The sequence below is a fragment of the Dreissena polymorpha genome, chromosome 10, assembly GCF_020536995.1.
Source record: "Dreissena polymorpha isolate Duluth1 chromosome 10, UMN_Dpol_1.0, whole genome shotgun sequence".
Lineage (NCBI taxonomy): Eukaryota > Metazoa > Mollusca > Bivalvia > Myida > Dreissenidae > Dreissena > Dreissena polymorpha.
In genome coordinates, this window is record NC_068364.1 from 16,525,674 (window position 1) to 16,550,306 (window position 24,633).

Sequence of the window (24,633 nt, forward strand, 5' to 3'; positions counted from 1 at the left end):
CATCAGGATTATGGAGGTAATGATTGATAGAGGTCACTTGGTTATAATGTGGCCATAATCTCATCTCATCAGGATTATGTAGGTCATGGTTGATAGAGGTCACTTGATTATGATGGAACCTGACTGCGAAATGACAAACAGCTCTTTCAGATGTGAAAGATATTGACACGAAATACCTACCCATCTATAATAAAGTTTATATGTGTACTTCAATATTATAGTTTTATAGCATTTTATGTGGTGCAATATAAGTGTTTTATACACTTATATTGCATGTATATGTGATTGTTTTGTTTGTTTAACTGGCGTGATACTGCGAGTCTTCGACGTAATCTTTTTTGTTTGATTGGCGGGTTCTCATGTACCTTTCGCTTTCTAGAGCGGTACACACTTCGTTGCGCCGTCTGTTTTAATCTTGGCATCCTCAACATATATTAATGGCGTCTTCATATCTGGAAATATTAAGCATAGTATTCCGTTGGGTAAACATAGTATTCTGTTTGATGCATATTCAAACATAAGTATGTTCATATGTGCTAAAATAAACAGGTAAGAATTACACTGTGTTAATAATACAATCGAATGTCTTATAGTACACACACTAAATTTTCGCGTTAAGTATGCGAGAAAAAATATAATAATAAAGATTAATAATATAACAATTAATAAAAAAAGATAACTCTTGATTTCCTCAAGTAAAAAATGTTTTCAAAAACATTCGCACCAATTCGGAATTCATTCACGACAGTTATTTCGCATAAACCTTCTTACATAGTAGGAAAGAGCTGTTTATCATTTGGAAGTCAGGTTCCAAAAAGGGGGTTAACATGTTATAATTCGGCATTGAATTAAAACAAACAACCGAGGAGATCACAAACACTGTAGAGCCGAAAGGGCTTATTCTTTAAAAGAAATATAAATATAAACTGGCTAACCGGGTGAAAATATCCGGTACTCCTTCACGTAAAACACGAAAACGGGGCCATCTTGGAAGTTTAGTTCTAACAATTCTCACTTAAACCCGGTAAATACCTGTATACGTATGCTCCCTAGTAAGGGTCGGCTCAAAGAAACATTTATGTCGGGTTAGTTTCATCTAACCAATTTTTTCAGAACTTAACGCGGTATTAATAATCGTAATTACTCAGAGTGAGTGTCAGATCTTTTTATCACGCGTTTTAAACAATACACAAACCACCTACTTTAAGAAAAAACATGCGAATATGTTGTTGTGCACAGACCCTTTGTCATTTCATGTTGACGACATATAACACAAAATGCCATGATATTGCTCAGTCAAACACTGTGAAGCCAATGTCAATGTTTCCAATGATACAAATATCTTTGACCATGCTTTAAAATAGATAAGCTTCGTTTTTAACAAAATAAAACCGCGTGTTGAATTATACTTGTTTTCGCTATTTTGATTGTTAGTTTGAATTGAAAATGAGCTGTTGCAAACAAAAGTGATACAAAATAATAAATGTGTACAACATAAACTATCATTTGGTGCTGAATGCGACTAAAATTGACTGCGTGTGTGCTAGAAAAGCTGAAAAAAGATGCTGTAGCGTCAGGATACGCTTGAACACCATGCCACTGTCTTCTCAAACAAAAGACTTCCGTTAATTAGGGACCAGCTAACAAACAATGCCTTACAGGCATATTCATATGTAATGTTTTTGAACTTAAAACAGGCCTCACTTATTTAAATAATGAGATGTTTTGAAGCACTTGTGACTTAAATTTCGGCGATTGGTTTCGATAAATAATTGTGCCATTCATATATTGCTATCGGAGCCACAAATAAATTGAGAGGTCAACATATTCATATTGTTACACCTGCACTGAGTGATGTTCGATTGATGACTAACATGCGGCCATAATCACCGCCAGTATGCGCATACAATACTTACCAATAACTATTATGTGAAAACAGTTAAATATTTAATAAAACAGTTCCTACAAGGCTTAAAAGGTTTTTATTATTTACCTTAGGATTAACAAATATTGTAGCGTACTGCCCCGTTTTGTACTACCCCGTATTGACTTAATTAGTTAGTCGTAACAAGTTTCAAGCAAAATAACGCCGCCATAAGTTTAAAGATTTATTCTGTATAACGTACGTCGATTGTTGGATTACAACAGCGGATAACTCTGGAATATCTGGTTCGTGGAGCTAAGCAGTTATTTCTTCGTAAACAGAAAACGTTAATCGACTTAAAAAATGAGATGAAGAATCTGTATCTCGAATGAGTCACCACAGGATGTAAACAAACAAGTCAAAAAATGAGACAATTCATGAAGTTGAACCGATTGAAATTTCAAGCGAAACAATTACAAGAAAGAAAGTAGAAAACCTTATCTGCAAACTGGATCGGTGATTCAAGTTTAACTGTTCTCTTGATCATCCACCGAATAGCACCTCTTTAGTTCGTATGATACAAAAATACGACCGTTCTTCGTGAAGGCTCGAACCGGAATGATTCCAAAAGAACGCTAATCTTCCTTGGTCGATTCAGCACCCGGTCGACCCGACCTATGATCGAACGACCAACTAAGGCAAATCGACCCGGGTCGACAAGTTCTAAGAATCCAAGATGGCCGCCGTAGCGAATGTAAACAAAGCTCTGATGAGGACTTACCATGAGCGAATTTTAGTAGAATGAGATATGATATATGACATAGAGGAAAATAACTATTAAAACTCTGTGGTGAGTTAAAATGGATACATATTACTAAAAATGGAGAATTTGCCTATCAGGACGCCATTAAACATAGAAACTGCTTCGCTCCTTACAAGTGTTTAGCAACAATAAAATAATTAAACGTTTATGGAAGCTAAAATTACAGTGAGGGGGATTTTACTTATAAAATGCATTCTGTATAGACATAAAAAATATGCAGTCATGTATTTAAATAAAATTCCCTCACTGGTGATCATCAAAACTCTTGGAATGTTAATACATGTATTAAAAGGTAAGTGTTCATTTACTACATAAATAGTATCGTCCAGTCACCTGTTTCGGTCGATAACCTATTTCGGTCGATCGTAGATTTTTCGCGCGTGCGCTCTATCAAAGTTACGAATGACGTCATCGTTTTGTGTGTACATAGAAAGTATAAACACAGACTGCTAGTCGCATTTTTTTTCGAAAATGAGAACGAAACAAGTAAGTATTCCGATCTGAATTGATAACCATTGATATTTTTATCATTTTTGCTATTACTTTTTCTGCTCGTTTCATAAAATGATCATAAACATATAGAAAATACGATATTGACAGTTCCGAGTATGTAGAGGGAAGATTTTGGCGTCTGCTGTCAAAGTCACGTGACTGTCATGTGGTTAAAATCCAAAATGGCGGTACAAGGGGCGTTCGCAAAGTTTCATCAACTTATATTTTCTAACAATAAAATAGCAGACCTATGCAATCAGGACACTTCAGCTTGTGAATAAAAAAATTAATTAAGTGATCCGTGAATTATATAAAAGAACGTGTAATCAAATTTAATGATACCGAAAATGCCAAAAATAAAAAAGATTGGTCTTAATACAATTTTTGATCTGTATTTTCAGTCATATCCTGTCAAGTATCCGGTCAAGTCATCCTTAAAATACAGGCTGTATTCCCCAACTGCAATGATGACAGCGATTTTCCTCCTTCTTTATAAAGTACCGGTAAACGGTACTTTCCCAATCGAACGAAAATTCCCAAATTCCCAAAACGGTACTTTCCCAATCGAGCGAAAATTCCCAAATTCCCAATCGGCATCTGGAATAATCCCAATCAGCGTCCGAATTTTTTCTCAAAACGATTGAAAGTTTCGTAAAAAAACCAACTTTCGGCGAGCGAACAAAGAAAATCGTATAGTTGTGTGTAACCACGCGCTCGATTAATTTCGGGTTTTATTATTCAGCGCATTCAATCAATAGAGTTGTTACTGTTTCCGGTATTTGCCAGGCAGCCAGCGTACTGTTTTACGTCGGTTTGTAACCTTATCGTAGTTTGAAATGAGTCATAATAGCAAATATTATGCCAAAAAATCAATCGGAACCATCTATCACAGGACACATTGACAGCAATAATGATGCTGTGCAGGGAGGGATGCAAGCAACTGAGTGATGATCAAACATCAAAGATTGTTGAAATTTTCACAAAAATGAAAGAGAGAGACATTGCTTTAAAAGAGATTAAAACAACTAGTAATTGATTTGGTGTGTTCTTTATAATATTTTGTTATTTATATAAACTTTATAACTTAATGGTCATTAAGGCATGCCTGCAAATGATTATTTAAATGGGTATGTTCAATTAAGTATGAACTGTATGATGTATTCAATAAAACCCAAACTTCACGACGCGATTTTCCCAATTTCAGGATTTCACGACTCGATTTTTCCCAATTTTGAGGTTTTCACGACTCAATTTTTCCCAATCGGACCGGTACGGGTACTTTTCCCAATTGGACAAGGAAAATCGCTGGATGAATGCATTTAGAGCTGTCAAGGAACAGCAGATGTCAGTGTGTAGGGCATCCATACAATTTGGTGTGCCAACTACTTCACTTAGACAGAGGGTAAGGGGAAGAGTTGATCCAGAAGTGGTTTCATCAGGACCCTCTACCGTTCTGTCCCAAGAAGAAGAAGCCATTTTTGGTCAAACAGAGAAGTGTTTGAAAGTTACCTTCAAAACCACTTTCTCAAATATGTGCAGGGAAGAGACAAGGACCAACCAATATTGGTATTGTATGATGGCCACAAGTCCCACATCTCTTTGCCTTTGATAAACTGGGCAAAAGAGCATAACATCATATTGTTTGTACTGCCAGCCCACACCAGCCATATTTTACAGCCCCTGGATGTTGGTTGTTTCGGCCCTTACCAGCGAATTTTCAACTCTGAATGCCACAAGTTCATGCGTCACAATCCTTCGTCCAGAATTACGAGGTACAACATCTGCTCTCTGGCATGTAAGGCATATACTCATGCTTTGTCCCCCGATAACCTCAAGTCAGCATTTCAGAAAGCAGGTATTTTCCAATTCAATCCCACTGCAGTAGATTCTGCCCAGTTCAAACCAGCAACAGTATATAAATCTAAAGGTCCATCTCCATGTAATGCAGAGCCCATAGAGTTGCATGATGTACAGGAATTGACTGTCAATGGCTCAGATACATGTCAACATGATTTTTTTGTGAAGAAAACGGACTGCATTCAAATGAAATCAGTGGACAGAATTAAACAGAGGAGAGATCTAAGTACAATTGTTGGTGGAAAGGCCATCACTGAAGAAATCACTGTCAAAAAAATTGAGGACCACCACAAAAATGTCAATTTAAGTACAGATCAGGCAAAAAATGTGAACAAAAATCCAACAATAAATAAAAAGAGGAAAGTATCTGCTACAATTACAGAAAAACTGTATAAAATACCGAAAGTGTCCAAACTTCAGGATAATCCCAACCCAGGCCCATCTGGACTTCAAATCCTTCCAGTCTCTGACTGCAGTGATTTTAGTTTAACTGATGATGAGGATGATGAAAAGTGTTGTGTTTGTGGAAGGTTCCAGCCTATTGAATTGACCAATTGTATGTCACTCATATTTACAAAATGGGCACAGTGTGATGTAGAGGGATGTGGTCACTGGACACATTTACAGTTGTGTTGTCCGCAAAGAGTTGTGAGAAGAGGCTATCGCTTCTGCTGTCCATGTCACATGGCAGTGGAAGAGTAGCTGTCTTTAATTCCAACTATTTCTTTATTGCTGTTTTTCTTTAAGTTATATGTATTTCTCCTTTCTGTTGAAGATCTCACAACCAGATCATCATGTATTATATCCATTGTCTATATAGTTGCTAATATTATTTACACCCTGCTGTTATTCTGAATACAGACATTCCATGACTGTATAAACTGTTAAATTGTTGCTGATATGAACAAAAAAATATAACAAAGCCGGTTTAAGAACTTTTCAATAGGCTTGTTAGTCATTCCTGATTTTTTATATAAGTTTTGGAACAACCCCCGTCGAAATATTGAGGTCTGGGGTCAATCGACCAAAACAGGTGACGCAGTACACAACTTTCCTCGTAAGCTGTCATGGCCGAATCTCGGTGTTATGGAGAAAAGGGGAAGCAATTGATCGATATCGATACACGAATTAATGGAGATTGAATAAGTCTTCCTGTACGTATTTTTTATTATGCCGACTTTACTTTATTTAATTTGATTTTTTTCGATTATTTGTTAGATCGACCGAAACAGGTGACTCGAGGATATAATTTATTAACAAATATTAATATTCCGAATATCATTGAACAAAAGGTGGGGCGCATCAATATTCGCTTATGGCATACTATCGTTTCAATGATAGCTTTCAATATGACACTAAATACGCGTATATGGAGATGTTATCTTGAAAATCAAATCAAATCAATGTGTGAAATATTAAGGCCAATATTTCACAGGTTTACATAGTATCGGTTTACAAGTATGCGGCTTTATGAGTCAACTTAGGCGCTAAATTGTGCTCAGACTAAAGCTTAATTGACTTTAATAACATGTTTTAAAGGTGCTGTATCTGCGAGATAACATTCTTGTTTTGCGTATCAACGGTCAATGGCTGGATCTCATTTACCACCAACGGCCAAACTTGTCAAGGGAATGATGATGATTCAATAGTATAGAAGCCATTTTACATAATATTTACATACATATGAAAATATTCGATTTGACAACGACCAATTAAGCATTAGAATTCATGATTATTGCTAAATGTAGCCCGGCTTCTCCTGGACATGAAAATACCAGATGTTTGAAATTGTTCGGAAAAAGTAAGCTCTATGTTCCCATTTAAAGGTACCGTCAACCGCGACGACGAAGGAAAGACAAATTGTAAAATATCGTGTTTTTTTTACAATTATTAGTTTATATTGATTAAAATATCACGACTGGTATATTACATTATTTGCAAAAGGTTGTTAAGTTTTCATATTAGCAGTATATTCGGTAATAGATTTTACTGGGTACCGGTACCAGGTAACTACCAGTTAACGCCAGTAGATTGATCATCATCATCACGTGGTAAACCCAGGAATGCAAATTGTGCATGCGTAGTAAATTGTATATATTATATATATATAAAATGATAAATCTACTTGCGTTATTTATAGTGTGTATATCATTGTGTCATCTATTTTAGCGATGTACTTTCGATTTCACATCGCGATATTGTATGACCGAATATTCTGAAAATATGAACTTTTTTCAAGTAATGTAATATACCAGTCGTGATAGTCTAATTAATATAAACTAATATATTCATATTTACTTCAATTATACCATTCCAGCCAACCCCACCAATATATTAGATATTATATATATTATGGAAAATGTATTCATATGTATGTGGATTAAAAAAGTTTTTGATTAAGAACTAATTGTAAGTAATTAAAATTATAATATACTTAAAGGCGAGAACAAATGTCCATATTATTATTATGTATACATCACGTTTATATTATACAAAGGAATACAACAAAAGCGAAACTGTATATGCATACTTTTGAAATAAATTGTTGTGATCAGTCACCACAATGGCGTGTGAAATATATATTATATCTAGACTATACGGTGTATTACGTTTAACATAACAATGTCGTTCTTTCAGTGAAATTATCTTTATTTATATAAATCAGCCTATACGTAAATAGTGCTAAGCGAATTTGTGTTGACATAGCGCATGTCTGATTGCAGATTGTTAATGTTAACGGAGCGACTTAGGATAATACTGCTGAAGGTCAGGAAGAGGTCGGTCATAATCTGGAGGATACTGATCGTGACTATAGTCAGGAAATGGCAGTAAATCTTGAACTACGTCTACAAAATAGTGTTTGACTATTTGTAGGTAAAAAGTAATAGCTAGTCTCCCAGAGTCTGGCAGTATACGTGGATACCATTGATACGACAGTTTCAAGGAAGTTAAAAAAAAACACTTCCAAGTTGGTTTCTGTACAAAGTTCATTATGTGGCAATTTTCGCTGTTCCGATAACTTGACCTGTCTAAAAACTCCGCAATCTTAGAGAAAATCCCATGATAAATTATTCAACCTTTCCTGTTTTTATCCCTAGATACTAGTATATGCTAGACTTAATGATAGCATTGGTTATCGCCTTGCGCGAACAGCAATTAGGTCATTGTTGTCTCCTTACTTGTAACCTAAATAATTGCTTCGTCATTATAAATGTGACGAAGAGCATTGCTGCGTCATCATACAGGTGACATAAATAATTGATTCGATCATACATGTGGTATAATAATTGCTACTTTATCAAACACATCACACGCGAAGTCAAGATAATAACCTATTTTGTGGGGCGACTGATTATTCGAAACAAAAACACATGTTGGTGTATGTAAGTAATACATATTGAAACGTTGCACTTTTTTTGCATGCTGTTCTAGTACAATACTTTACATATTTAATAATTCGCGGATGACCCACTGAAATGGAACTTGCATTGCCTTCTTCAATGTTGGATTTCTTTGAAATGTAAAACGTGCAGTCAGTGTCAAACAATGTGTATTTGATAATAATATGTAAGATTGTATTGTTTTTTGTAAATATCCCACAGACCTTTATATGAACTTGTATTGTTTGATTTATCAAGACATTAAATTGTCGTAAATAACAGTCCTAACATGTCACTCGTTTTGCTAATATTTTATTGTTCTTGTAAATACCGCATACACATACTAGCTAGTATTTTATTGTTCTTGTAAATACCGCATACACATACTAGCTAGTATTTTATTGTTCTTGTAAATACCGCATACACATACTAGCTAGTATTTTATTGTTCTTGTTAATATCGCATACACATACTAGCTAGTATTTTATTGTTATTGTAAATACAGTATACATATACAGGATGACTTACATTATGTCGTTCTTGTATGTACATCACATTGAAGTACAAGTATTGTATTACTCTAAACTATTTGTTTATTTTCTTTATGAAGAATTGTCACATGCGTCGTGGAGCTATTTCCTCTTTCTTTAGCCCTAATTTGTTCGTATTGTTTATATAAAACTTTGAAGATGACAACATCATTTAACATACTTTTTTAGTAAATTAAGTAAACATAATTTAATTACCGTACTTCACAAATCATTAGGTTTCAACAAATCGTCTTAAAAGTATATCTAAATACAAGAGTACACATTTTAATATAAATGTAAATTGCAATGAAATACAAACTAAATTTGTATTTTATTTTATTTTTTTAGTAAGACAATGTTTGTTTTCACATTTTATTTTCCATTATTGAAAATTATTTTAATGCTATTTATGTATATCAATCATATGGTAGGTGACAACGGACATGACCTATGAAAACAAGAGGCGTTGATCTACTTTACAATTAAACTCTGTATGTACGAAATTGATCCACCTAACTGATGTCCTGAATGTACGAAATTGCTTCACTTTGCACTTATGTCCCGTAGTTACGAAATTGCTTCACTTTACACGTATTTTCTGTATTTACGAAATTGCTTCACTTTACACTTATGTCCTGTATTTACGAAATTGCTTCACTTTACACTTATGTCCTGCATTTACGAAATTGATTCGCTTGACTCTTCTGTCCTGTATTTACGAAATTGCTTCACTTTACACCTATGTTCTGTCTTTACGAAATTGCTTCGATTTACACTTATGTCATGTATTTTCGAAATTCGCTTCACTTTACATTGATATCATGAACGTACGAAATTCGCTTCACCTTATACTTATGCAAAGTGCGTACGAAATTCGCTTCAATTTACCTTGATATTCTGTATGCACTAAATTCGCTTAATTTTATACTGATATCGTGAATGTAAGAGATGTGTCAACCGGGCAACAATGGTTATATACGGGATTACTTCATTTTACACTGATATCCTTGATTAAAGATAATGTACAATGATACCCTCTATGTACGATATTGTAAACTGATATCCGTTATGTACGACATTGCACACTGATGTCCTTTATGTACGATATTGTACACTGATATCCTTTATGTACGATATTGTACACTGATATCCTTTATGTACGGTTTTGAACACTGATATCATTTACGTACGATATTCCATACTGATTTCCTTTACGTACAATAGTGTACACTGATATCATTCATGTACGATATTGCACGGATGTCCTTTATGTACGATATTGTACACTGATATCCTTTATGGACGATATTGTACACTGATAGCATTTATGTACGATACTGTATACTTATATCATTTATTTACGATTGTGGTCATTGATATTATTTATGTACGATATTGTACACCGATATCATTTATGTTCGATTTTGGTCATTGATATCATTTATTTACGATATTGTACACTGATATCATTTATGTACGATATTGCAACCTGATATATTTTATGTACGATATTGTACACTGATTATCATTTATGAACGATATTGTACACTTATATCCCTTATGTACGATAGTGTACACTGATATCATTTATATACGATATTGTTCATTGATATCCTTTATGTAAGATATTGTACACTGATATCCTTTATGAAACGATATTGTACACTGATATCCTTTATGTACGATATTGTTCATTGATATCCTTTATGTTCGATATTGTTCAATGATGTCATTTATACACGATATTACACACTGATATCCTTTATGTACGATATTGTACACTGATATCATTTATGCACGATATAGTTCATTGATATCATTTATGTACGATATTGTACATTAATATCATTTATGTACGATATTGCACACTGATATCCATTATGTACGAATTGTACACTGATATCCTTTATGTATCGTATTGTACACGGATATCCTTTATGCATGGTTTTGTACACTAATATCCTTGATGTACGATATTGTACACTGATATCCTTTATGTACGACTTTATACACTGATATCCTTTATGAACGATATTGTACACTGATATCATTTATGTGTGGTATTGCCCTCCTTTTCAATAGTAGGCTTACGTATGAATATGAGTTACGCACATGTTCGGTCTTTTCTCTAGTATGAAAATATGTTCATTAACTGCATTAACGTGTCAAAACTCACTCGTATTATATATTTGATATATTAATCACATATGTATGAAATTCATGTTATGTTTAACAATTGAATATAAAAGTTAAATTAAAAAAAAATATGCAATCGTCGCCATGTTTGCATTTTTCGGTTGAGCTTTGCATCACTTACTTGTTCATCTGTTATGAAACAAAAATTTCAAACTATTAGCCTGTCGTATTTTCATTTTACCTATCAATAAATGCCGTTAATAACATATTCTGTTTTTTGTGATTTAAGTATTTATGTGTCTTAACTGCTTTATATCATAACCTCTGAAGGTAACCACTTCCACTTTGTAAACATATAATGACCTTAACTTTTTAATATTTCGACGTTTAAACGTTTATTTAGACACGATTCTGACCGTTATGCATTCGCTTATAAAATAAGAATGAAATTATACTAGATGGAAAGCAATTATAAGCCAAATAAAATATACTTCATGCTAATTTAAACTCTTTGCAGTTTGGCTGAACTGATCGAGAGCATGTGTGTGCGTACTGTAAATAAATCGAAAACGTATTTTGTCTTGTTTGTTTCAAATCGGCTTATATTTTTCACTTCTTGTTCTGTTTGGGAAGCAAGACGTTCGGAACACGTTTAGGTTAATTTAAATGGTTCATTAACCTCGTGTCGTCAATGCTTTTGATCAGTTATTGGTTAAATTTCGAGCATACATTTATTACATGTTTACTTTACGAGCAATTTCGTCAATATTAAATAATAACAAATTCGAGTAAACGTATTGCAAAAAATGAAACAATAATTATAATGTGCTTTAAACTTTATGTTTAAAGCACATTATAATTATTGTTTCATTAGTATACATGCTTTTCGTGAAAACAAAAATAAGTTTAGCCTAAAGTGTTGACTTTCGTGTTTGGCTATTTCAGGAAAAAGGCGAACTGTTCGGAAGGATTGTTTTTAAGTCGAATTATATCAAATGTTAATTTTTGGGGGGTTATTTATTAACAGCACGTGCGTTTGAATAATTCGACAAATCTTTAGATCAGTGTATACGTGTAAATACTCGAAAAATACGACACATTTGGTGGTATGTATCTTTACCTTTCTTTACAGTTGAACGTAATTTGAAAATAGGAGAACGTTTTTAATAACTGAGACTGCGTTATCTCCAATCAATGAGAAAAAAATACCGCAAATGTCGTTAAAAATTTACTTTTGATATGACATTATTGTGCCTTAAACAGCGGAATAAAACTATTGATTATTTGTCCGGGAAGTGGTGGCTTAAACCATATTCCTAAGATGTTTTACTACACAAGGTAAGTACTTATGTATGGTTATTATACTTATGTGAGAAATCATTCGTTAACGCCGAAAAAGCGTGTTAGGTTAAAAACAAAAGTGCGACACGCGGGTGCAATGCAGCCGATATGCTTGATGCAGAATTAAGATTGTTTGGAAGTTGATGAGATCATTCCGCGCCTGAGGCTACATTATTTGACGTTCGGAGTGTGAACCAGCATTCCGATCTAAATCATTCGCGAAAGTTGAGACGAATTTCGAATATATTTTCAATTTCCAGCAAATTATATATTTGTAAAAGTCTTGATTTGGCCTCGTGCGGTGTGTGACGCGGAAGAAACCTCGCCCCTGTCCGATATGGTGAACACTAAAACTGGGGACGGGGATTGAACCTAGGTGAGAAGAACGCGTTCCAACCACCAACCACTGCGTTAATCGGATCCCCCCCCCCGTGGCCCCACGGTTTATATAATGTTGTCATTTGATTATATACAATTGTTCGCTTTCAAACGGACCTTAATTTCATTAAATCAATTCAAATCTACAACTGGGGAGCCGACAAAAAGCCCACATGCGAATACACAAAGCTACTATCTGCGCACAAATGAACTATGGTAGCATCGCTTACCATTCTGCTAGCGATACACTTGTAAACAAACTGTAAGTAATCCCAAACATGACACTCAAAATTATTACCGGTACATGTAAAACTACAGACATCTTACCGCTACAGATCGAATGTGAAATACTTGAGCTATGTCGACAAAGAGAAATAGACCAATTGAAATACCGTGCGCCCACGGCCGCTATGAGAACAAACTCTCCGTTAATTACGAAGTTGTTTAAGACCCAGCGTACTGTAAACGAAATTATATAAAGAGCTACGGAATCCCTCGCGCGCACAACGTGCTCGCGCTCGCTCATTAGTATGACATACAATATTGAAGCACAATAACTCAATAACATGCACTTTAGCCTAAGAACACTCTTCAGCCCCGATATCGACATGTACCTTACATATTTCAAACGTAATTAAAAAATACGACAACGACCCAGATCACATACAAAATAACAATTTCGATTAGATGCACTTACGAACGCAAAAAAAATATTGAACAAGAATTAGCAGGCGCTGCTTATGAAGTCAAACTGCCATCACATCAACCATTGTCATAAGATCACCATCTACAGTCCTTTTTAATGGGGAGATAAAGCTTACAAGAGCCTGTGAGTGAGTGTGTCGCGTTAATTCGGCGACTACCATAAAAATGCCCTTTGCCCTCCACTGTTACAGTCTGGACAATTTCGAAGATTTTGTTCTTTTCATGGCCAGAACAAGCCGCGCAACGTGTATAACCCTGTAGCGGGGTGATACTTAACTGCCTAGAAAAAAACACTTAATGTTAACCTCACCATATTGTTGATGCCCTTCAACGAAATCGCCCCGCTGGTTAGGCTCCATGTGTTTAAATTCCTACGTGACATGGGATTCCATGACCAGAGGCAAATTGATAGCAGAACCAACAAAACCCACTCCGTACCATACCAACAATCAAAACATATCTAAAGAGACGTAATGGTACTTCTCCCAAATATCATTAGGTCGTATGACCACTATTGATGGAGTTTACTATCTCTTTCAAAAATAAAACGCTTTATATAACAAAACCAATACTCCGCGAGACATCATTTTTCTATCTAAAAATTTCCGATAACCAGCTCCTGACAACAAAGAATGCGACATTGATACACTGAGCTTTGAAAGATGTTATTTGTGCGCACGTGGGCCTATCTCATGTACTCACAGTGTAGACTCTAAAATTATATAATAAAGTTTTAATAATACAGATTTTTTTTCAAGAATGCCAATTAAATGTCGCTTATAAACAACACATTCGTAGGTACATCTTGTTATACATACCCCCAAAAATGTTTTGATAGGACATGCCAGCTGGGCTAAAAGCGCGACAAGCGAATTTAAATCCCGCCCGCGCGACTTGGCTCTGATAACATAAACTACATAAGATTTCAATAAAAAGAAAGTTGGCGGTTTTCTCTTGTCTCGTATGATACATTTATATGCTACCTTGTTTCTAACTAAATGTATATGCTACATTCTCATATGCTCTTTTGGGTTTGCTTACAAGTTGTATGTTTTATATGTGAATCATCCTTTTTGCTACGTAACCGTATTGTCTATGCCGTACCATTTTATGCCATAGTAATACCTGCACGGAATACAAACAGTTTGATTAAATAAAGCTAGCAAGCACAGTAAAGTGGCTTTTTGCTACAACGTAATCACAAATAGTATGGTCACATCACATTGTTAATTTTAACACAATTGGTTAAAACGTATACAACCAAGCCTGTTTTCCGCGAGCGGCGTTAAACGGGGATGCATTGAATCGGTGCTATACACCAGGCACTTAAGAAACCCAATGGCGCTTTTGGACTCGGGGCGTCACCTGTCTCGCAACCAAACCCTCACTAACACATATCTTGAGGAGGAGAGCATATAATCTAAACCCAATGATCAAATTATTACAAATAGTTAAACGTGTTAAGCAATTCTTCAATCGATTAATATAACCCTAACCACTACATAACTACTAAACCTCTAAAACAAATACGTTGAAGACAATGCATAACAATACACCATCATCAGGTATAATATATAACAAATCATTCATCATAACTTATCCACAGTTATAACGATTATAACATATTCAGCTGCTAAATCATATAACTTGTCTGTTATCTGGTCAAAAATTGTATTTTCGGCGATTACCCGGGCAGCTGAGGTAAATGTTTCCTGTTTGGGCTCAACATAGACATTTTCCCCTAAAATGTCATAGGGGCTTGTCTTCCCATAGATACAGTTATGTGGACGCAGCGGGGACCTGTAAATAAACTCAGAAATACACACACTCTTATATCCCGCGGGAAGTTGACTATGTAAATTTTCATGTTTATAAATATTGATTGTCCAACTGATTACCAATAAGATTACACAGTTGAGCAAATAAGAAACAGGAATGGATAACGAGAAATATAACAAACCGAACACCGCCTTCAATATAACTGTTATGAAAATGCGTTGTTTGATTGGTTGAATTTCCCTGGAAACCAACTGACTACAACCAATCCGCCCACCTTATCATGAGATATTGAGATAAGCAACCCGCGACAAACTGTAGCAGACGACGCATATTTTGAGAATAAATCTGTTGTTTTGTTGTTATTATTTGCATGTGTTTGTTGCGTGATACGAATAACGTGCCTTCGTTATATTTGCCCAGCGTAACGTGTTATGCACTGGGACACTAAATCTATGCGTTGCTACGTGCATATAAATATTGGACAATATGGGCAATATCCGTCAGGAGCGTTTCATCCGTGTATTAAAAAATAATTAAACAAATTTCGCATAACTTCTGATTCATTGGATTACTTTGTGCCACACGAAATGCTTCTTTCTATTCTACAATAGTTATATCGGTCCTAGCGTGTATGTTGTTTTCATTAAAATTATACGCAACAATAAAGCTTGTAAGCAATTATTATCTCACTGGGTCCACATTTTTCGCTTTTTTAGTAAGGAAGTCACAGGGCCGTCGTCGGACTTTTCAAAGTGGTCAGGCTCTAAGTGCCGGAGGCTTGCGAGCGCCGAAGGCGCGAAGCTTCTAGGAGGGTCCGGGGGGGGGGACCATGCCCTACCCTGAAAATGTTATGAAACATAAAGGCTTAATCGTGACAATTGGGAGGTTTTGAGGCCAAAGTGCACGATATATTAATCATTAGTGCACGACTAAGTTACATGGCGCCCCACCAGGCTCCATATTATTTGCAAATGCGATAAACTAGAAAAAAATAGTTTGAAAATAGTTTGTAATTTTGCTAAGTTGCAGTGCTGTGACACCTTTGAAATTTTGCAAATACACATCTGTGTCATTTAATAGAGCAACGAACCCCTCTGCAATTTTAGTTAAGTCAAGAGCGTCCGTTCTTTGCTGATGAACGTGCAAAGTCATAAGGTTGATGAGTCTAGTTTGGGACTTCTCAGATCTGTCTAAATTCTCCGAAGCGCAGAGAACGTCCTCTCGCTTGTGGAATTTGTAGCTGGCATTGTCAGTAAGATTCGTATAAGTGCCGCAACATTTGAGTAGATCACCCGCAATGAACGTGGAAGCTTGCGCATATAGTCAAGTACAGTCGAATCTGGTCATTGTGTTGTTTAGAAAAGTGCATTTTCAAGGTCTCCAATGGAATTTTCAGCGTGTCCTTGTTTACGTATCTGAATAAAATTCAGTCACAAAGAGAAACTTTTCACTGTAATGCTCGTAGCTATACGATGCAGCCTTAACAATAAGGTCTTCTACATTTCTGAGTACTTTTAGACCTGGCTGATCAAACCTGTCCTGGACACAATGTATATCCAGATCAAGAGCTTCAAAGTAGGTATGTCTGTAGTGGTCAGCCACGGAATCTGGGACAAAAAGCTACCAGGGAGGGGGGGGGGGGGTGGTTCGGGGGCATGCCCCCCCCCCGGAAAAGTTGTTGAAACATAAAGGTTAAATCGTGACATCTTGGAGGTTTTGAGGCCAAAATGCACGATATTACTAAGTTACACGGCGCCGCACCAGGTTCCATATTATTTTACTCACTTTGATGTATTTCCTCATTTTTTTTGGAGAAAATTCGTCTTCCGGTATAAACATCCGGGAAAATGGAGTGTACGGTGGCTCGTTTGTAATGTCGGAAAACAACGAAGTTCGAAAACGGATAGAACTATCGGGATTTTATCACGTTTTTATTGAAAATCGGCAGTTTTTTATAAGGAAGCATGATAAAATATGTCTGATCCAGAGGAGATTAAGCAATTTATCTCCTAGCTCAGCCTTCTTTTCTCTCTTTTTTTCGTCAAAAAGTGGTCAGGCTATAGCCTGACCGGCTGACGGCCCACGACGGCCCTGAGTCAGCAGGCCCGTACCCAGGCACTGGGCCCAGGGGCCCGGGCCCCCACCAGCTGGCTGTCGAGTTATGATTTTTAATAATGGGCCTACTGTAAATTTTCTCACATGAAAGGGCCCACAGTACACTTCCCTGCAATACAAATGTGCAGATTTGTTTTATTGCCCCTGATACACAAGGGGATTAGTGCTAATTTACTCGCCAGTGGAGATAAGCCCATAGGCATTGTTTTCTTATCACCTTGTACACAGATCCCCGATCTGCCAATACCCATTGTGCTCAATGCTTCATCTTTTGATGGTGGGTGTAACACGTCTTTTGATTGGACAAGGAAAGAGAAACAGCGAATGGATGGAACTGATACAGAAGGTCGTAGGTCTGAACGATAATAGTGGTTTCTCTTTTGAATTCAAACCTCCTCTAGAGTCATAGCTTATTAAACATTTCTGTGAAAACTGTCTTGTAGATGATAAACATTTTATAATGAATTTACTTTGAAATTTTATATAGAGGAGGTTTGATTTCAAAGAGAAAATACTAGTAGGTTATATGTCAGTTACTGACATATAACCTTAGTAGTATTTTCTCTTTGAAATCAAACCTCCTCTACAGTCATACTTTATGTTACATTTCATAATAAAGGTTTGTTAGTTTCAAAGGTTGCTTTTTCTTCTTTATAAAGTGTAATACATTTCTGAAATCTAAAGCTTTAAACATGTATGTGAATTTCACACCAAGGGGTCGTTGATAAAGCATGTCACGCTTTTTTTTTACCATTTTTACCCCGGCATGTCACAAACTGTTACAAAATCTTGGACCCCCTTCCCTAAAGTACGTCACAAACTCACACTTTCGAACATATTTTTTTAATTAATACTTAATTTAAATTTAATCTAAAACTCAGTTCACTATTAAACCGTATTAAAATTTCACTTACCGGTAAAAGAACTTTCACATTTCAGGCTTTTATAACTGTAGGGTTGTTACGATGAGCAGTATGAATATTTATCCATGTGTTAACCTCTAATAAAAACGAAATTATAATTTAGATTTTCTTTCAACCCTTTACTAACTAAAAATGGAAAAGTCCAATTATTTTGTCATTAAAATCTGTGCGGAGGTTGTGCCTTTTGAATAAGCCGGCCCAGCCAAGTTGCCTATTAAACATTCGAACAACAGAATCAGGAGATACGCAATTCGTCTTATTTTGACATAAAACTAATTCAAATGTTTCACAAATTTTTGAAAATTATTTTTAAATTCTACTAAAGAAATAATAAATAAATTAAACATTTTTTTTTTAAATTAAATGTATGACATCACACATGGCCTGACTCACCTCCCCCATGTCACAAACTGTCACTTTCTTACTCACCCTCCCCATACCTGGAGCGTGACATACTTTATGGACGGCCCGTAATGGTTAAAGCTTTAGACTTTAGAAAGGTGCAGATTTACTTGTTATATATCCTTAAATTTATAACACAACATATGTTTCTATATGCATTAAAATTCACCTTGAACAGTGCCTAATTAAAAAAATCCCCGTTTGGGCCCCCCAGTCAACATTTCCTGGGTACGGCCCTGACGGTATGTACACACTGGTCTGGTACCTGGCTCTTACTTGGACACTTCCAACGTATTGTCAGGGGCAGGTTATGCACAATAAGAGTGCAGGAACAACGGGGTTCACATGGGGTTTTCCATACGGGCTTCAAATATCTTAAGTGCAGATAAGACATTTTTCTTGCAGTTTGTGTCGTAATCTTAAGATTTAAGAATGAATCCTTGAATACGTCTGAAATTGGTGCCCAAGTGCCACGTTGCGGGCATTATCACTATGTACATAAATTATGTACACATTGAGTTGTTGGCCAAGAACACGGGCTTATAAAAAATTGAATAGTCCTGATGTACTTCACTTTGCCATACGCAGCATAAAAGTTTGTTTTTACGTAGTTGTTGAAAATCTAAAGAAAAATTATTTTACAAAGATGTTTGAAAAAAAAAACCACTTACCGGAGTGTATGTTTACATTTATGAACGTTAAATTGGGAACCCCATAAAGTGTGATTCTGCACCCTGACAATAAACATTATCATATTCTTGTTCAGATAGCTAGTAGCGTGTAGCCTGTGCGTTTATTTAATATAATATCGCACAGTAAGTATCGCAAACAAGGGACGCAAACGAGTTTGTTTACAAAGTGAATTGATAATCATACTCGATCTCGTGTGCTTATTTATTATTGTTTGACACCTCGTATCTATCAGTAACTGACAGGTGTGTATCCACTGTGCAATCAGGAAAAAACGTTGAATTAAAATGTTTCTCACGTATTGACTTTTCCTCTCACTTACAATTTGGTTTTACAACGTGCATGCAATGATGCATTGACTTGAGTTTTTTATGGTTATCATGGTTATGTTAAGGTTATACTATGCTATTAAAGATAAACCAATCACCGCGTTAACTAAGGTATTTTATTCACGACCTTCCTATTAACCATTTAGCTATCCAGAATGAGATACATCTAGTTGTGCAGCTTTTATCGTGTATATTTTATATTATGAGCTTTTTTGTTGATGTTATTTGTATAATGTATCTGCTTATATGTACAGTTTTTTTTTGGCTAGACAAAAAAGGTTTGCTTCTGGTTATATTAATGAAACAATAATTGTTTTTTAAGAAAACATTAAAATTATATAATACGATTTTACGTTGCTAGGCACACCTGCTGCTTACATAATTTCAACAAGATGTCAGACTTTAAAGAAAATTAATTGTGACTCGGAAAAAATGGCAAAATAAAGATTGAATTAACGATGGAGATCATACACTTAGAAAAGATTAATGAAATGCCTGTAATAATCAACAATTCATAAAATCTTTTTAGATGCTAACAACATACATGCCATAAATTTTCAGACCAATTTCCAGACATTGAACTCAATTTTCCGGGCCTTTTCCGATTTTCCGGGACATGTATACATAAAGCGATATATATATATATATATATATATATATATATATATATATATCGACATATATGCATTTTTGATGCGCATTTTTTTCACATCGTAAATTGCCAAGTTCGAAAGACTTTCTGAAATACACAAGATCTATTAACGTCAAATTAAACATTACTACTTCCGTTACTAGATACAAGCCACGTGTATTTCATGTTAACAAAGAGCACCAAATTGCTTTTATGTACATGTCACACATCTGCAGGAAACGCGTGTGCTTATCCACGGCCGCATAAAAACTTTGTAGCCCATTTGTTACTATTTAAAGATGTGATGAAATAAGGTCCAATCGGGGCGTTTTTTTTTTTACTGAACACATGTAAATCACCTGACCTGATGTTCATGTTTTTTATACAACACAAAATACACCCAAAATTTCCATGTGACGTTCTATATGTCTGCAAAATTTTGGCGCGCTTTTTATTAGACAATGGATAAAGCACTGTTTATTTGACGCTATTTGTGCATTAAATTTCAGAAGCGTGTTTTGAATTACAAATTGAATAATGCTCATTGAGAATCGAAGGAAACATTTACAGTTGTGCGTAATTAATTCAACATTACTGCCATAAAATCACATGCTTATGATAATTACGTCACTCGTCGTCTGCTTACTGGTGTTGTCGCTCATTCAAAGCGTGCGCCAACAAACTGCCATAAAATCAGTATATTAAAGCCAGTTAACAACCACATTAAACAATGCCACCTTTTAGGGTTGACTGCGAACGTGAAACAAACAATATTATGACAGGACCCTGTTAATTGATCGATTTTGACATATAGCGTAGTCACCAATTCGAGTAGGCATTGCCATGGAGACGCTGCAGATTAGAGGGAACACAGTCAGTCAATCTTGTATTAAGAGACCACTCAAGGGAGTAATCAAAAGTGGTCTCTTAATAAAATGGTCTTTAAATAAAAAAGGCCATTCTGGAAGAATGTTTACCCTTAATTTTAATCTATATGAAGGATAATCTCTTTTGTCAACAATAATTTTAACTTCTATAATAAAATGAATATAAACACAACACATCAACAATATTTACTTATAATGTGTTTTATTTTTTCACTTATTATAAATTATCATATATTATAAATGAATTGTGTGTACATATTTATTTGCAAAAACAAAATAGACAAGGAAATATTTTTCGCGTTTTTTTTTTCACCCGACACATAATTGTCCACGTCTTCAAGCACCTCGGCTTTACGCTTAAGAATGTTCTGAATTTGAGTTCTACCGACTCCAAACTCATCTGCAATTTTACGTGCACTTTTACTCTTTGACAATTCCAAAACCCGAATTTTCTCGTTCAACGTTAACACTTTTTGTTTTGACATTTTAATTTCTGCATGTACGCTTAAGGAAATCTGACTCGATTATGATACATAATGAGCTGAAAAAATTCAAACACTTCAATTGAAAACAAACAAACAGACCTGATTGGAAAATTTATTAAGTAAATAACAATGTGATTGGCTAACAAATATCTACTAATTAGCATAATTACAAATCGGTAATGTACGGATTTTGACAGATTTTGCCAATTAATAGTTTATTTTCCGCACTTCTCAGGAAATGTTTGTCGCGTACTGTGCATTTTTTCTGCACCTGTTATCTATACTCGAGAAAAATTGGCGTTGTCTCTTAACGTTCCACATAGTAAACTTTTTAAGCTGTAGACTGTGCGTAAAACGTTCCTCTATTATTGAACTCAATAAATTGATATGCAGTCTACAACAATACCGGTCAGAACCGGTCAACGAGACAGAGCATAAGCATAATGGTTGGTGTGAAAACAAAGCAGCGGTGTAACAGTACATCTTATCGGCTTAGATAAACAATTAACACGGATTTGTCCCTGAAAGATCAATACATTAACCACTTTTACCTCCTAGTGGTCACTTAATTCAAGATTTGGACATCAAAATACATAGAAATCAGCGGTCGCTGGTCGCGTAAGACAAAAGTCGCTGAATACAATTTAATTATATAGCGAAAGAGCTCCGTGGGATTTCAACATGGTCGCATAAGACAAAGGTCGCTTAATACAAGTGGTTACATCCACAAGATTGACTGTATATATAGATTTTGTAAAATCCGGGACATTTGACAGATTTCCGGGACTGCGGGACACGTTCTTCATTTCCTGGACAATCTCTGACAATCCGGGATGTATGGCATGTATGGCTAACAACCTATTTATTAGTAATGTACTCAACTGACAATGTGAAAAAGAATGCGTACCAAAAATAAATAATTATATACCTCTATGTATCGCTATATGTATACATGGCCCGGAAAATCAGCAAATATTCCATAAAATTGAGCTCAATGTCCCGGAATTGGTCTGAAAATTTATGGCATGCTTGATTTTCAGGTTTTTAAATCGTTAAAAGATGCATATAAATTATAATGGCTATTTAACCCTTTACCACTTAGATACCTATTTACAAGCATTTGTAGTCTTTTAGAAAGTAATATTTAATTCAAGACCTTTCTTACTACATTCAAGTTTTTAAGGCTTCATTTCCAAACCTTAGATACTGACAAGCAGCAAACAGCATAAAGCCTGAACGGACTGGGAGTTACTCGCAGACTTTTCTGGTTTTATGCTGTTTGCACATAGCCATTTTCACTTTGCTTCTAAGTGGGAAAGGGTTAAGAGCATGTTAAATGTTCAGTATTACTGTTTCCTCACAAATAGCAAGACTAAAACAAAAATGTGCGAATCTGAAACAACTTTTTTTAATTTTGTCAATTTACCAAAGCATCAAAAGGCCCCTTAAATAGAAATCTCTTGTTTTCTTCGATGTGTTGGCAGATTTTAAAAGTATTTACTCAGTTCAGTAAAGATAACTAGTAAATTCTGTGAATTAAATTTCTTCATTAGGAAGAAAAATTTGCTTTAAAATCTTTGCACCCAGGAGAAAGTCAATTTTGAAGGTATACAAATTAACGATTGTGCTGAAATTGTTGCTAAATTGTACCTTTCCTTAATTGATGAGGAAAAGTGGGGATCTCTCAGCCTAGTTTGACATGTAGTGTCATGTGGGGTAAAAACTAGGTCATTAGGTTAAATTAAAGATAGATCCTGGGACCAATCTGGAGTCCATATTTAGTGCCCAATCTATGGTTGAGTTTACCACTGTGTCATTTGCTGTGGAACACTTTAAAAGTCACATTTATTTCCCAATCTTTATGTTACGTATTCAACACCACACTAATAATGTGTGTATAAGTGATTATACACAATTTGGACATTCAATACATTATAGGAAAAAAATACAGGTACTAGGTTTCAGATCTTGTCATTGGTTTATATGAAAAAATCTCCAAATATATTGCGCGGTGAATGGCTATGTATTTTTGTCTCTTACAGGAATACTATTTTCAACTAGCACCAGTGATGGATCAAGCAACACTATGAGCGAAGTTAATATGCACGATTTTCCACCCAAGTCCTTGTCATCTGACAATGTAAGGACGTGTTTTGTAATTCGTACTTATATTATTATAGTTAGAGTAGAGAGAATTTGGGGAGTATTTTTTTGTAGTTCAACATCAAACATTTCAGCCATAGTCTCTATGGAAACAGCGCTCAACGCATGTAATTAAAGTATCGTTCCATTATACTGCACAGGCTTAAAATCAAGAACAACACTATCTGCTTGTTTTGAAAGGAAATCTCATCTCAAATGAAATATATTCATATAGGCAGAAAATGTATTTCCATAAAAGCCTATATAACTATAAAGCTTAATATAATCACAGGAGTTTGAAATTCTATCAATATAGCTAATCTAATGGTTAAATAAAAAAAAATTATACCCCTATATAGTACTTTATACTATATAGGTGTATAATTTTTTTTTATTTAGCCATTAGATTAGCTATATTGATAGAATTTCAAACTCCTGTGATTATAATATAATTTTGAATCAAAATGTATGATTTTAATGTCAACATACAATTTTCTCAATAGAGATCCATTACATGAATAAAAAAATACGTGTAGAATATATACATGTAATCTTATTATGGAATCAAGAGGTTTTAATGGTCAGCATTTTATCTGTGTGGGATTTTTTAAATAAGATCATAGATACATGCTTTTAAGAAGTTAAGAACATTTTTCTTTTTATTTCCTTGGTTAGATTTTGTTTTAATCATTCTTATAACATGCATATGTCCTACTTTGATTTGTTATAACTTTTTGGTCTAGG

The 24,633-nt window shown here is 35.0% G+C and overlaps 1 protein-coding gene across 2 annotated transcripts in view; it reads left to right on the top strand.

The window, feature by feature from the left end:
• Positions 1 to 19,548: 19,548 nt before the first annotated feature.
• Positions 19,549 to 24,633, top strand: part of LOC127848386 (inositol-trisphosphate 3-kinase homolog) — a 67,906-nt gene continuing 62,821 nt past the window's right edge. For both annotated transcript variants that reach the window (XM_052380822.1, XM_052380832.1), the window contains exons 1-2: positions 19,549 to 19,660; positions 23,790 to 23,887. Coding sequence is in view for 1 of the 2 variants with exons in the window: in XM_052380832.1 (XP_052236792.1) it covers positions 23,834 to 23,887 (54 nt within the window). In the remaining variant the exon portion in view is untranslated. The remainder of the gene's footprint in view (positions 19,661 to 23,789; positions 23,888 to 24,633) is intronic.